The sequence below is a fragment of the Bufo bufo genome, chromosome 9, assembly GCF_905171765.1.
Source record: "Bufo bufo chromosome 9, aBufBuf1.1, whole genome shotgun sequence".
Taxonomy (NCBI): Eukaryota; Metazoa; Chordata; class Amphibia; order Anura; family Bufonidae; genus Bufo; species Bufo bufo.
Window position 1 is genome coordinate 168,239,084 of NC_053397.1, and position 13,232 is coordinate 168,252,315.

Genomic DNA, 13,232 nt, shown 5'->3' on the forward strand with positions numbered 1-13,232 from the left:
AATGAACCATCTGCACCAAAAAAGATCCAGCGAAATTAAAGACAGATTCCTAGAAAGAGGGTATCCGAAAAACCTTTAACAAAATGCGGAAAGACCCAGAATTGATAAACCTAGGGATACCGTTTGTGCAAACCTTCCACCCGAGTATAAGGAAAATAACCAATAGCATTAAGAGCCACTGGTCAATCTTAAGACAATCATATCCCAATGTAGCAGAATTCAAAAATCCAATTCTAGCGTGCACTCGTCGTTCCAAAAATCTGAGGGACATATTGATCAAAGCAGACCTAGGCCCATCTGAAGGTAGATCCAGACAAACCTTTCTACAGAAACAAAAACAGGGAACATTTCCGTGTATACATTGTCTCTAATGTGCTCAAGGGTTCTCATTTTGTGCATCTCTCTGGTAAACGTTTCCCAGTACGTGGCTTCTTCACGTGCGATTCCTCTTATGTGATATACATACTCAAGTGTCCATGTGGAAAAATTTATGTGGGGGAAAACCACTCAAAAAATCCAGTGACAGAGTGTGTCAACACAAGTCCAACATTAGACGGGGCAACTTACTACTCCCAGTACCAGCTCACTTTGCATCCGCAGGGCACAATCTTTGTCAGTTGAAATACCAAGTCATAGAGCAGGTGTTACCGCATAGGAGGGGTGGAGACAGGGTAAAACTACTGAGAAAAAGGGAAGCTTTTTGGATCCACACATTGGATACCCTAGAACCAAAAGGCCTCAATATGGAATATGAAATTCTGGGTTTTACATGAAGATCATTCAGTCATTTGACTAAAGATACATATCTGGATCCCTATAGGAATTTGTCAAACATGGATACATTATATACTATTGTCATATAATGTTGACTGTCCATATGGTTTTCTACAGGAATACATTTCAATGAGAATATCTTCTCTTTTTATCCACAGATTCCATAGTATGTCAGCTAATAGACATAGTATCCTTTCATATATTGGTACGTACATAGACAATCCAGCCTATGGGGTGGGTATTAGTATTCCAATCATTAAAATAGTAGTACCACCATATATGATTTATTATTGACCCTGGTATAATTACCAATTATCATTGTCTAAATCACTAACAATCTTCCTTAGCATATAATTTTGATTTCTTGCCTTTTAGATTATTTGTCTTAGGGATCTAATGGTGTTTACCCCACTTATCTAATGGTGTTTGCCACAACTTATTCTGAGGCTGTATATCGTCCTCCTCCAGATACTAAATATTATATAATGTTCTGTCCATATGAATGTTAGGTATGCTAATTATGCCACTTACGGAATGCGATGCTGCCGGGAACGAAGCGTGCATCTTTACCTCAAGTTCCAAAGAGAGGCTTGGAGCGCGGAAGAGCGTTCCTGCACGGCGTCCGGAAGACTTCCGGTACGCGCGCATTTGAAACTGACCGGCAGCCACCCAGTAGCAGCTGCTGATTCCTGAATAGCAGCAGATTTTCTGCGCATTACCAGCAACGCCCAGGCAGTATCTAAAAGCGTCTCCAGGAAAATCTGTCAGAGAGGGATCCTGTCATAGTCATATGTATAGCCAAATATACAGGTGGACATATCTGTTTACATCTTATATGATAGCATTAGCCACATACTCTAATCATTTCTTTATCACTCAATGGCTCCAGGAGACTATAGGATATATTCCACATCTTGAATGGCTTTATGTATATGCATGTATACCAAGTTGTATCAAATAATGTAATTAATGTGGATGTGATTCCAGGTATTATTTTCTGTATACCATCTAGATTTTATCTTGATTGATGATGTCCTTTATAGAAAAGTGTAATATAATATATATATATATATATATATACACACACACATATATATACATACATACATACATACATACATATACACACACACACACATCGTATTTTTCGCCCCATAAGACGCACTTTTTCCTCCCCAAAAAGGAGAATGCTGTCTTATGGGGCGAATGCTGGCAGTTTTACATCGCTGGATGCGATGCACGGATCGGGGCCCGGGGGAGGAGCTGGGGGCCGGCAATAGCGGTGGGGTCACTGTACTATAGCCCCGCCCCACCTCTCCGGTATTCTAATATAAAATGTATTATTGAATTAAAAGTTATTAAACATGCCCCCCTCACTCCTAATAGTACCGTATATCCTAATTGCTTCTGTATAACGCCGGCAGGCAGGCCGGGCGGGCGGCAGCGTAACTCCCTGATGTCACGTGCCTGCACCGCCTCCTTTATGAATGAAGCAGGCGGCGCAGGCAAGTGACGTCAGTGAGGGACGCGCCGGCTGGCATTATACAGAAGCAATTAGGATATACGGTACTATTAGTGAGTGAGTGAGGGGGGCATGTTTAATAACTTTTAATTCAATAATACATTTTATATTTGTATACTGGGGCGGCGGCGGGGGGGCACACGGAATCTGTGGATGGCCCAGTTAAGGGGTGGGGGTCTGTGGATGGCACTGTTATGGGCTGGGGGGGGGGGGGGGGGGGGGGGGTGTCGGGTGTCTGTGGATGGCACATATATAACACTGCCATCCACAGATTTCCCCCCCCTGTAACAGTGCCATCCACAAACCCCCCCCCCCCTGTAACAGTGCCAGCCACAGGTCTCCTCCCCCCCCCCCCCGTAACAGTGTCCGTCATCCACAGACCACCATTAGTTCCAAACCCACCAAAAGCACACCTTTGGTTTTTTTTCTTATTTTCCTCCCCAAAAACCTAGGTGCGTCTTATGGGCCGGTGCGTCCTATAGGGCGAAAAATAAGGTATATATAACTTTGCTAATTTTTTGCCCTTTATTCCCTTTTGTGATACTATAGATACAGATTTAATGTACATTTGACTTGATTTTTATGTGCATACTATGGAGATATGTATTTTCTTTTTTTGCCTTAACTTTCGGATCACAGAGATGTTTATATGACCTAGATCACAGAATTACGGTAGGAAATACACCAGAAACAATCTTGTAACTTTGTATTAAGTTTAAGCGTGAAACCACTGACCATGTAATCTACGTATTTGGATAGAAGTTGTAACCTATTTTTTTGTCTGTATATTACAGTCTGATAAGGGCCTATGTATATGGACGAAAAGGCACGTTTAAAATTGCCGCATCTTCAATGAAAAATTATTCCTTTTGCACCGCATTTTGCTTGAGTTCTCTATCATTATTAACCTGTAGCCTCTGTCAGAGGTTGAGGTATCATGTCAATTGCTGAAAAGGAAAGGCATGTGCTAGGAAGCAGAAGATCCTTTTTAATCTTGGAGCGCTCATCATACAGCAGCTACACCTCTGATGCATTTCAAGTTGAAGGATCTCTGGCAGGGACACAAGCCTTCACCCAAATAAGAGTTGTGTGCTGGTTGATCTTTCTTTTGCTTTTTCACGAAAAAGAACACCTTCAGTGTTGGCCAGGATAATCACAGAACTGGGCAGGAGCTAACCAAAAGAATGCCTTTATTTGCATTTTCCCTTGAGTTTTAGAGCTTTTCGCCAATGTAATTTTATTTGAATGTTTTTAGTTTTGCAGAACATGCAGTCTACATTACATTTTGTGTTAGTATGAAACTTCATGATGTGGCTTAAATAAAAAAAATAAAAATAAAAAAATAACAGCAATCCACCTCTCACTCAGTAACAGACTCCCAAAAAATATATTATAATGCCATTGTAAAACCTCTTATTTTCAAAAGCAGGTAAACGTTAAAATTTTTTACCTCTACAAGAATAAGGAGACATTGTGACATGAATAAAAAACACAAAGTATATACAAATAGATTTCCACACATCCGTCTAGATCAAGGGCATTGCCTTCGTCTAAATTTAAAAGGTATTCATTTTATATACACTTCAATTATAAACTTGCTATCCAATACCTTTTCAATTTTTCCCATTGCTCGGATACACCTGTGCTGAAGTAGCTTATCTACATTTTTAAGATATACCAGCTATTGAACAGACTCATTATTTGCATCTTGAAAGGGAAACACCACAGACTAAAGTAGGTGATGTATAGTGGAAATGATAAAATCATATTAATTTGCATTTTTATGTTCTGCGCTCCTGCAAACTGGCAGTCCAATGCATAATAATCGGACTCCGTGCCATTTACACTAAATATTGCTTATTCTAGTTTGGTATGGAGAGGCTGACAGATTGCCTTTAAGACCTTTAGTTATGGATCAAATTCCAAATGAAGACCATTTATAACCAAACAGCATTAAATATTTTGATAGGAATTTCATAGCAATCATCGTAAAAGGAGCAAAAACACCATACAATATTTTTGTTGTATGCTGCAATAAAGACATTTAATAAGTGTCCAGTTTTAGACTTTTTGTTTCCTGAGATTCAGACCAAGTTAACTGGGTCATTAGGTATCAAGAGGTAGGGCAAAAACCCAATCACGTGTAAACAGAGACTGGAAAGGAGCTCTGGATAAGGGCTAAAGGCATTTGACCCTCTGCATGGTCTGAAGTCTCTTGGCAAAGTTTGTGTGATTATTTCCCTCCTTTTTTTTTATGGTCCTACATTTGGGACCTAAGCCATCATAGTCCAATCCTGCTGAAAGGGTTACAAGTTATGAAGAGTCTGCATGAGAATGTGCCGGGCTTGAGGCTGTGTTTCGAGTGCACGATTTGGCCTACAAAAAGAAAAAGCTATATTTAAAAAGATTTTAGTTAAATACAAAATTAACAAATTCAGACATAACTTCAGAAGATGACGTGTAAACAAGGCATCTACATATTAGATAATTCTGTATTTACTCTTTCATACTTACTTGGAAATAAAAGCCAACAGTATAGGAATGACAGACTTCTGAAAATAATCCTGCTGCACGATATGATTTAAAGACAGTAATGGCCCATACAGGTGGGGGATCGCTTTTATCTTCTCTTCACTCTAAAAGACACCACAAATGAAAAACACTCATTACACAAAACTGCTACAAAGCACATATGGGATGAACAATTGCAGTCTACTGATTATTGGGCAGCACGTCTCCCTGTGTAACCGTCTGTGCTGCTTATAATCGTGCCCATTTCATTCTGATGAAAGAGGCCAATCAATCTGTGTAATCTGCAGCACAGTTGTTAGCACTGTTCCCTTGCAAGATAATTATTTCTATAAAATTGTTCTGATTGTGCTACAAGGAAACTGAATTATGTACCCCAGAGACTGATAATACAGTGGTCCCTCAAGTTACAATATTATTCCGTTTCCTGAACATGATTATGGGGGCGGCCATCTTGCCCGAGTTGTTCTTAACAGTCATTACACAGCATTAAGAAAATTGTTTTATGGCATCCATATGGTCCATAGACATAGTGGTCAGGAGGGGACCTGACTGACTTCTATAGGAGAGTTTTCTGTGCATGCTCTATGACCTATGCAGAGGTCATTGTACAAGGAAAGGATAGATAAGCTCTGACAATCACCTATTGTGAATGGAGGATCCTGTCTTATCTATAAAGGTGAGGTGATATCATCATAGGCAGGATTAGAATAATCTGTACAGACTAAGAAGTGAAGTGGTGCCTATTAAGCTGAATGGCCATTGTGAAAACTGCAGGATTTTATGTCTTGTTTAAATATAGATATGGACATAGAAAATTAAAAACATTAACAAAAAGGAGATTTTGTATAACTTGCCAGTAAAATCTCTTTCTCGCTCTTCATTGGAGGACACAGGAACCGCGGGTATAGCCATGTCCTCTAGGAGGCGTTGACACTAGTAAAAGCCGTTAGCTCCTCCCCTGGCAGCTATATCCCCTCCAGCCTGGAGAGAGAGCTTCAGTTTGTGTACAAGCAGTAGGAGAAGCAAGCCAACCAAGAAAAAACATGGAAAACCAATCATGCCAAAAGGACCCCACGGGGTTCTAACCAGCAACAGCTACAACTGTGGCCGGACAACAATACTGGGTGGGTGCTGTGTCCCCCAATGAAGAGCGAGAAAGAGATTTTACTAGTAAGTTAAACAAAATCTCCTTTTCTCGCTCATATTCATTGGGGGACACAGGAACCGTGGGACGTTCAAAAGCAGTCCACAGGGAGGGGAAAACCACAGACCCATGGAAGCACGCGTCCCTGCAGTCATCTAAAAAATTGCCGACTGCAAGACCATGTGGCCTAAGGCCGCGTCCGTCGATGCAAAAGTATGCACCTGGTAAATGTTCGTGAATGTGTGTAAGGAGGACCAGTAGCCGCCTTACACGACTGTGCAGCCGAAGTGCGATTCCTCCGAGCCCAAGAAGCGCCCACCGCTCTGTGGAGTGAGCCGTGATACCTAAGGGCGGAACTCTGCTTTGGGCGTGGTATACTTCAGCAATTGCAGACTGGATCTAGCGGCGACCGGAACCATGGAGGCCGCCAATCCCTTCAAGGAACCTTCAGAATGACAAAAAGGGGCCCGTACGGCGGAAGGGACCGGAGGCTGTTAAATAGATCTTCAGAGCTCTGACAACATCCAAATGGTGTAACTCCTCTCCCGTAGGGTGTGAAGGAGAAGGACACAGTGAGGGAAGGCAATTTCCTCATTAATATGGAAGTCAGAAACCACCTTCGGAAAAAAAGAAGGAAAGAAGGGACAGGACGGGGTACCACCTTGTCCCTATGAATAACCAGGAAGAGTTCTCTGCAAAAGAGCGCCGCCAACTCAGACACCCACCTGATGGAAGTGATAGCGACCAGAAAAACTACTTTCCAGGACAGGAGTCGGAGAGAAATCTCCTGCAAGGGCTCCAAGGGGGAGCCTGGAGCGCAAAGGGGACCAAATTCAGATCCCAAGGTGGTAAGGACGACAATACGGAAGAACCGTATGTGCCCCTCCCTGAAGAAAAGACCTTACAAGCCCCAGGGGGCCAGAGGGCGCTGGAAAGGATAGAAGCGCCGAAACCGGACCCTTGAAAGAGCTAAGGGCCAGACCAAGGTCCAACCCTGATTGTAGAGAGGAACAGGACCGTGGAGAGAGAAAAAAACGAAGTGGCAGAAATTTTCAGCTTTCACAGAAAACCTGGAAGGACCTCCGGGTCCCGTAAGAGAGTCCGAACGAGGTAGGCATGCTGATGACATCCGCCGAAAAACCTCTTCGTGGCAGAATGGCGGTTTTAATAGCCACGCCGGCAAACGAAGAGACCTTAAAAACTGAAGGACGACCGGACTGAAAGAAGGTCATCTCTGAGTGGCAGACTAAGGACGTCTCCCAGAAGGAGCAAGAGGTCCACCTACAACGTTCGACGGCCAATCCCCGGGGCGACTTGGATAGTCGGAATACCCTCCATCCTGAATGGGTAGGAGGGGGAAGGGGGGAAAACGTAAAAGAGGGAAAACCCCTGCCAAGGGGATATCAGGGCGACCATGCCGCAAGCTTCCGGATCTCCTGCTCGGGAGAGAAAGGTGGAAGCTTCTGAGTGAGTCTCGAGGCCCTCAAGTCCACCCGGGCGACTCCAACACAGACAGGCCGCCTCAAACACCTTCAGCAGTCCGGGAATACAGAAGGGGGAGGCCGGTCCGTTCTGTTCGAGGAGGAAGAAGAATAGAAGGGTGTTCCGTTCCATGAATGGAACATCTATCAGCGTGACAAGACGTGACAGCACCCCCGCTGTGTGTGGCGCGGGGGAGTCTCGTAGTCTACCCCCGGAATGGCTGTTGGAAAGGAAGATCACCAGAGGGCTGACGTGACCAGAGACATTAGTCATGTCTTGAGAGGGAATGTAGATACAGGTAGCACACCCACCAATGGGAAGAATTCACCTGTAGAAGGAGAGATGTGGAGTGCGCCACCGCCCACCAGTCGGGTCCAGAACGCTGGAAATAGAAGTCCACAAAAAGAATACCCCATGCAAATGCAACCAGGGATTTAGGTATTGATGAGAACAATGTCATGACCGACTGGCAATGAGGGGGCCCATGGAGATGGGTGGTGTCTAGGACACAAGTGTTGCAGGCAACCCCTCTGGGAGGACAGAGGATGTCACAACCATGCTCTAAACCAGCACCGAACGATAAGAAGGATACAATGTGGAAACAGCTACTGTATCCACTGGCGGCACCCATACGCCACTAGATGCAGAGCACCGGCACCCGTGATATCTGCTGTTGCCACACCCCAGTGTGAAAGAAGCTAAGGCATCTAGAGCCGTGGCCTAGGTGAACTGCAGCAACCCAAGATGCTTAGGTATTCCCCTGTAGCGGATAACTAGTGAAAGTGGGAATGCAACAGGAAACACTGTGATGGAGAAGGCTAATGCATACGGCAGGTACAGAACCCAGTGGAGATGCAATGCCACCACCTACCAAAGGATGAATGCATACGTCCAGCACTGAAAACCAGTGTAACTGTACTTAGTCCACCTACACAAGGGACAATATATAAAAGGCAAGGACTGTATACCGTAGTAGTGTAATCACTCGGAGCGGCGGAGGTAGCTGCGGGACTGGCCGGGGACACAACGGTGCTCGAGAGGGCAGCGCGCTCGCTAACCTGCGCATTACATATAGTGGAGCTTTCTCCGCTCCTTCCCTGCCTGTCCGACCGATGCATGGTCCCGGTCCACAGCGGCGCGCCCGGCCTCCCGCTCTGTCTGGTTATTAACCCCCTAGCTGCCCGTAGCTGACAGCAACTCCGCTGTAGAGGGGGAGTGAGAGTGGGTCTTGGGCTACAATAAATAAAGCCCTGTGATAAAACACTTGTCTCCTGGGACTTGAACTATATTCAAGGCGCATTACCACCCTGTTAACCCTAAAAAAACTTCTAGCCACCCTTAGAGGACCAGAACCTCCGATCTTCTGATCGCATGTCCCACAGACGAATACTGAATTAGGCTTATTCACATGACTGCTGAGTGGAGCTTCACTTTTAACACCAAGAGGGAGGGGGGGGGGGGAGGAGAGGGTTAACATACTCACCTAATCCCGTGTACTCACCTCATCTTCCTCCTCTTCTCTTCACCCTCCCTAAGTGGGCCTATAAGGTCACCTTCTCCAGCAGGGTCACCTCCTCAGCAGCTGGCACCGGAGTGGCAGGAGTCTGGTATGGCGGGAGGGTCTTCTCTTTGGCGGACCTAGGTAACCCTTTGTCTGGCGGGATGCAGGGAGCGAGGCTGCCCTGGTCCACCTTGTCTTCTTGTGGGGGGAGGAGGCAGCGTGGCGGACCAACGCTGGCGTGCTCCCCCCAGGGAGAACAGGGAGGCGAGGCGACCACTGTCTCCCACCTAAAAGAGAAAAAAAAAAAAAACTAAAATAAAAAATCTTCAGGATATCCCTGCAGACAGGGAGGTCTTGCCACCTATTGACACTAGAAAAAACTGAAGCTCTCTCTCCAGGCTGGAGGGGGTACAGCTGCCAGGGGAGGAGCTAACAGCTTTTACTAGTGTCAACGCCTCCTAGAGAACATAGCTATACCCACAGTTCCTGTGTCCCCCAATGAATATGAGCGAGAAAATTCTTTAGAAATATGTTCTACATAAAAACGTGATTTAAACAATAGGTCATTTTCGGATAGCACATTCCCTTTAAAAATAAACGAACAGGTACTCTTGAAAGTTAATCCCAGTTACAGCCCACTACTTGTCATTTGTCAACACAAAGTTGTAACAAAACAATGGTCATACCTTAAGAAGTCCCATCCTAACAAGCAAACTGGTAATGAACAAATTTGGCTCGAAAGCAGAGGTGTTAAAAGCTTTTTTCATCAACTCATCTAAAAAAAAAAAAAAAAAAAGGTTGTAAAGAATAACAAAACATACTATTTAAAAATGGAACCTATCACTAGAAAATGCAGGCTGCATGTTATAGACAGTGTTCCCTCTAAGACTTGGCAGCTGCTGCCAAAAGGTGGGAGATAGGAAAACCTAAAATAATTGTCACATCAAAGAGCATACAGTATAACCCCTACGCCATCCCGTACAATACAGTATAATCCCTGCACCATGCTGTATAATAGGCCTGCACGATATATCGCCAAAGCAATCGTATCGCGATAATCGACGATTGCGATATGGCAATTTGGCTGACCCAAAAATGCTGCGATTACCTACAATGATACATGGCTGCCACACAGCGCGGTCAGCGGGTGTATCAGAAGGAGCAGGGGCTGGGGGCCGGCATCTGGATTAGGAATGACAGTGGGGACCGGTGCAGTCCCTGTATTCTATTGCATCGGCCCCGCTCACTGTTGTATAATCTTATCTAACCTGTAGGCATTGTTAAAATATAATAATCATGTGTAATCCAGCTGTATTAGGCTACTTTCACACTGGCGTTTCTGGGTCCGCTTGTGAGATCCGTTTCAGGGCTCTCACAAGCAGCCCAAAACGGATCAGTTTAGCCCCAATGCATTCTGAATGGATAACGATCTGTTCAGAATGCATCAGTTTGCCTCCGTTCAGCCTCCATTCCGCTCTGGGGGCGGACACTAAAACGCTGCTTGCAGTGTTTTGATGTCCGCGTGACGATGCGGAGCCAAACTGATCCGTCCTGACTTACAATGTAAGTCAAAGGGGACAGATCCGTTTTCACTGACACAATATGGTGCAATTGAAAACGGATCCGCCTCCCATTGACTTTCAGTGTAGGTCAAAACGGATCCGTTTGCATCATCATGAACACAAAAAAAAAATATATAAAAAATTTGCATTATAGGTGCGGATCCGTCTGTGCAGATACCAGACGGATCCGCACCTAACGCAGGTGTGAAAGTAGCCTTACAAGTTCCGTAGCAGAGAGGAGGCAGGCCAGGAGGGCGGGTGGCGTGTCACTCACTACGTCACGCGCCCGCGCCGCCTGCTCCATTCATAAAGTGCCCGACCGCCCTCCTGGCCTGCCTCCTCCCTTCTCTCTGCTACGGATCTTGTAAGTAATACAGCTGGATTACACATGATTATTATATTTTAACAATGCCTACAGGTTAGATAAGATTATACAACAATGAGCGGGGCCGGTGCAATAGAATACAGGGACTGCACCGGCCCCCGCTCTCATTCATAATCCAGGCGCCGGCCCCCAGCCCCTGTATTGGGGGTCATTCACACTGCAGGGACACTTATGGGGGGGGGGGGGGGGGGGGGGAGATATGTGGATGGCACATAGCATAAGATGTTATATATGTGCCATCCACAGATCCCCCATAACAGTGCCATCCACAGCAAATAGACCTCTAGCACAATTCCCTTAAAATATCGCATATCGTTATCACAATTTTTAGGGCCCCAATTGCAATCGCACAAAATTCCCATATCATGCAGCCCTACTGTAAAATCTACATTATAATCCATACACCATGCTGTACAATATACAGTATAATCCCTGCACCATGCTGTATAATATACATTATAATCCATACACCAAGCCGTACAATATACAGTATAATCCCTGCACCATGCTATACAATATACAGTATAATCCCTGCACCATGCTGTACAATATACATTTCATACACCTTGCTGTAAAGTATACATTATAATCCATACACCATTCCATACAATATATAGCATAACCCCACAGTGTAGGTGTTATACTGTAAATTGTACGGCATGGTGACTGAACTATACTGTATATTGTACGGCATGGTGTATGGATTATAATGTATACTGTACAGCAAACATATAGCGGTTATACCATGCCGGACAATATAACCCCTGCGCCATACTGTACAAAATACAGTATAACCCCTACACAATGCAGCACAGTCTATGCATACTCTGACATGAAACATACTCCCCATGAATACTTACAATTACTTGGCTTGGCCCTTGGTGATCTCACACACCACTTTAACACTTTGGAGGGGGTCTGGGGGGCTAGGTCTAAGATGCCGTCCCCTCTTTTCCCCATCTATTGCAGCGCTGTACATGTTCTTCTATTCCAGTAAAAGCAGTGAGGAAGGAGGTGGGGCCAGCTTGGAGCGCCGCGCAGAAAAGTCCTGACACTAGCCAACGTTAGGACGTTAAAGGCTCTGTGGGCAGTGTTCCCTGTAAGCGGAGTTCCCACCAGCCTGGTACTGAACCAATGACCAAACTGTCCAGCTTCTGCTCCATCAGTCTTGGTGCCATGATCATGGTATGAGCCCCCCAGTAGCAGCACCAGCCTCTCCCTGCTCTGCTATCCCTCTGCCCCTTCTCCAAATCCTGATTATGAAATATTTCTCATTAGAATAAAACACAACATGTGAGTGACCCCAAATCATATGTGAGGAACTAGCAAAAAAATAAAGTCTACCCCAAACAGTGTGGTGCTAATTACCATCCAGCTCCCAGCCTGACACAGGGTAAAACCCCAATCACTGAGCTGCTAAGTCATGGCTGGGAGAGAGAGTCCAGACATCACTCTAGCCTCTAAGATGGCACGACCAACACGTTACCTCGACCTGCTGTTGCGTGCTCAGTCCTCCTCTTCCGGTCAGAAAAAGGAGGAGGAGGCAGCAGAAGCGCAGCAATATGGGGTAGGCGGCGCCCCGCTGAGTCGCACACAGAACGAGGATGTAATGTAAGTCATCATGAGTGTGGGCATTTAGCCAGCAGGGTGAGCGATGCGCTAAGCGGACATTATAAAACTTGTGAGCGGGGGCACAATAATCGCTGCGCGGCCACGCACTCACGCACCTTAAAAGGGAAGACTAGAAGGTTATAGAGCAGGAGGAGCTGAGCAGTGATACATAGTTTTATGTAGAATGATTCAGTAAAACTTGTCTTAGTGATTTATGCATTCCCTGTGTATTCATAGATAGCGGTCAGTCACTGATAGTTGTGCACAGGGTGGTCTTTAGTTCTGAAGTCAAACATTTTTATCTTTTTTCAAAAACTATATATCAATCTTTGAAGAAGAAACCAAAGTGCTGCTCATATCGGTGAACAAGACTTCAGGCAAAGATCAGTAAGTTTTTATTATTTTTATTGGGTATACAAATAACGCATTTCAGGGCCGGATTGGTATGAATCTGGCGAAAGGGCCTGTACAGCCCCGAAACGTATTATTCGTATACCCAATAAAAATAAAGAAAAAAACCTTATACTTAACAGATCTCCACCTGAAGTATTGTTCACGGATACAAGCAGCACTTCGGTATCTTCTTCTCCTCTGATCTTCTACAGTTGGCTCATTCCTGGTGACTGATCCTTCAGCGCAGCAGGCCATAAAATCAATCTGTTCAGCTTCTCCTGCCCTGGAACATACTGCATACTACATTTTGTGCTGACAGAATCCCT

General features: G+C 45.0%; 1 protein-coding gene across 1 annotated transcript in view; it reads right to left on the reverse strand.

The window, feature by feature from the left end:
- RANGAP1 (Ran GTPase activating protein 1) overlaps nt 1–13,232 on the reverse strand; it is an 83,857-nt gene that overhangs the window by 14,307 nt on the left and 56,318 nt on the right. The window contains exons 14-16 of the mRNA XM_040407522.1: nt 9,642–9,730; nt 4,811–4,932; nt 3,205–4,672 (exon numbers count right to left, since the gene is read on the reverse strand). Coding sequence (XP_040263456.1) covers nt 4,603–4,672; nt 4,811–4,932; nt 9,642–9,730 — 281 coding nt within the window. The 3' untranslated portion in view covers nt 3,205–4,602. The remainder of the gene's footprint in view (nt 1–3,204; nt 4,673–4,810; nt 4,933–9,641; nt 9,731–13,232) is intronic.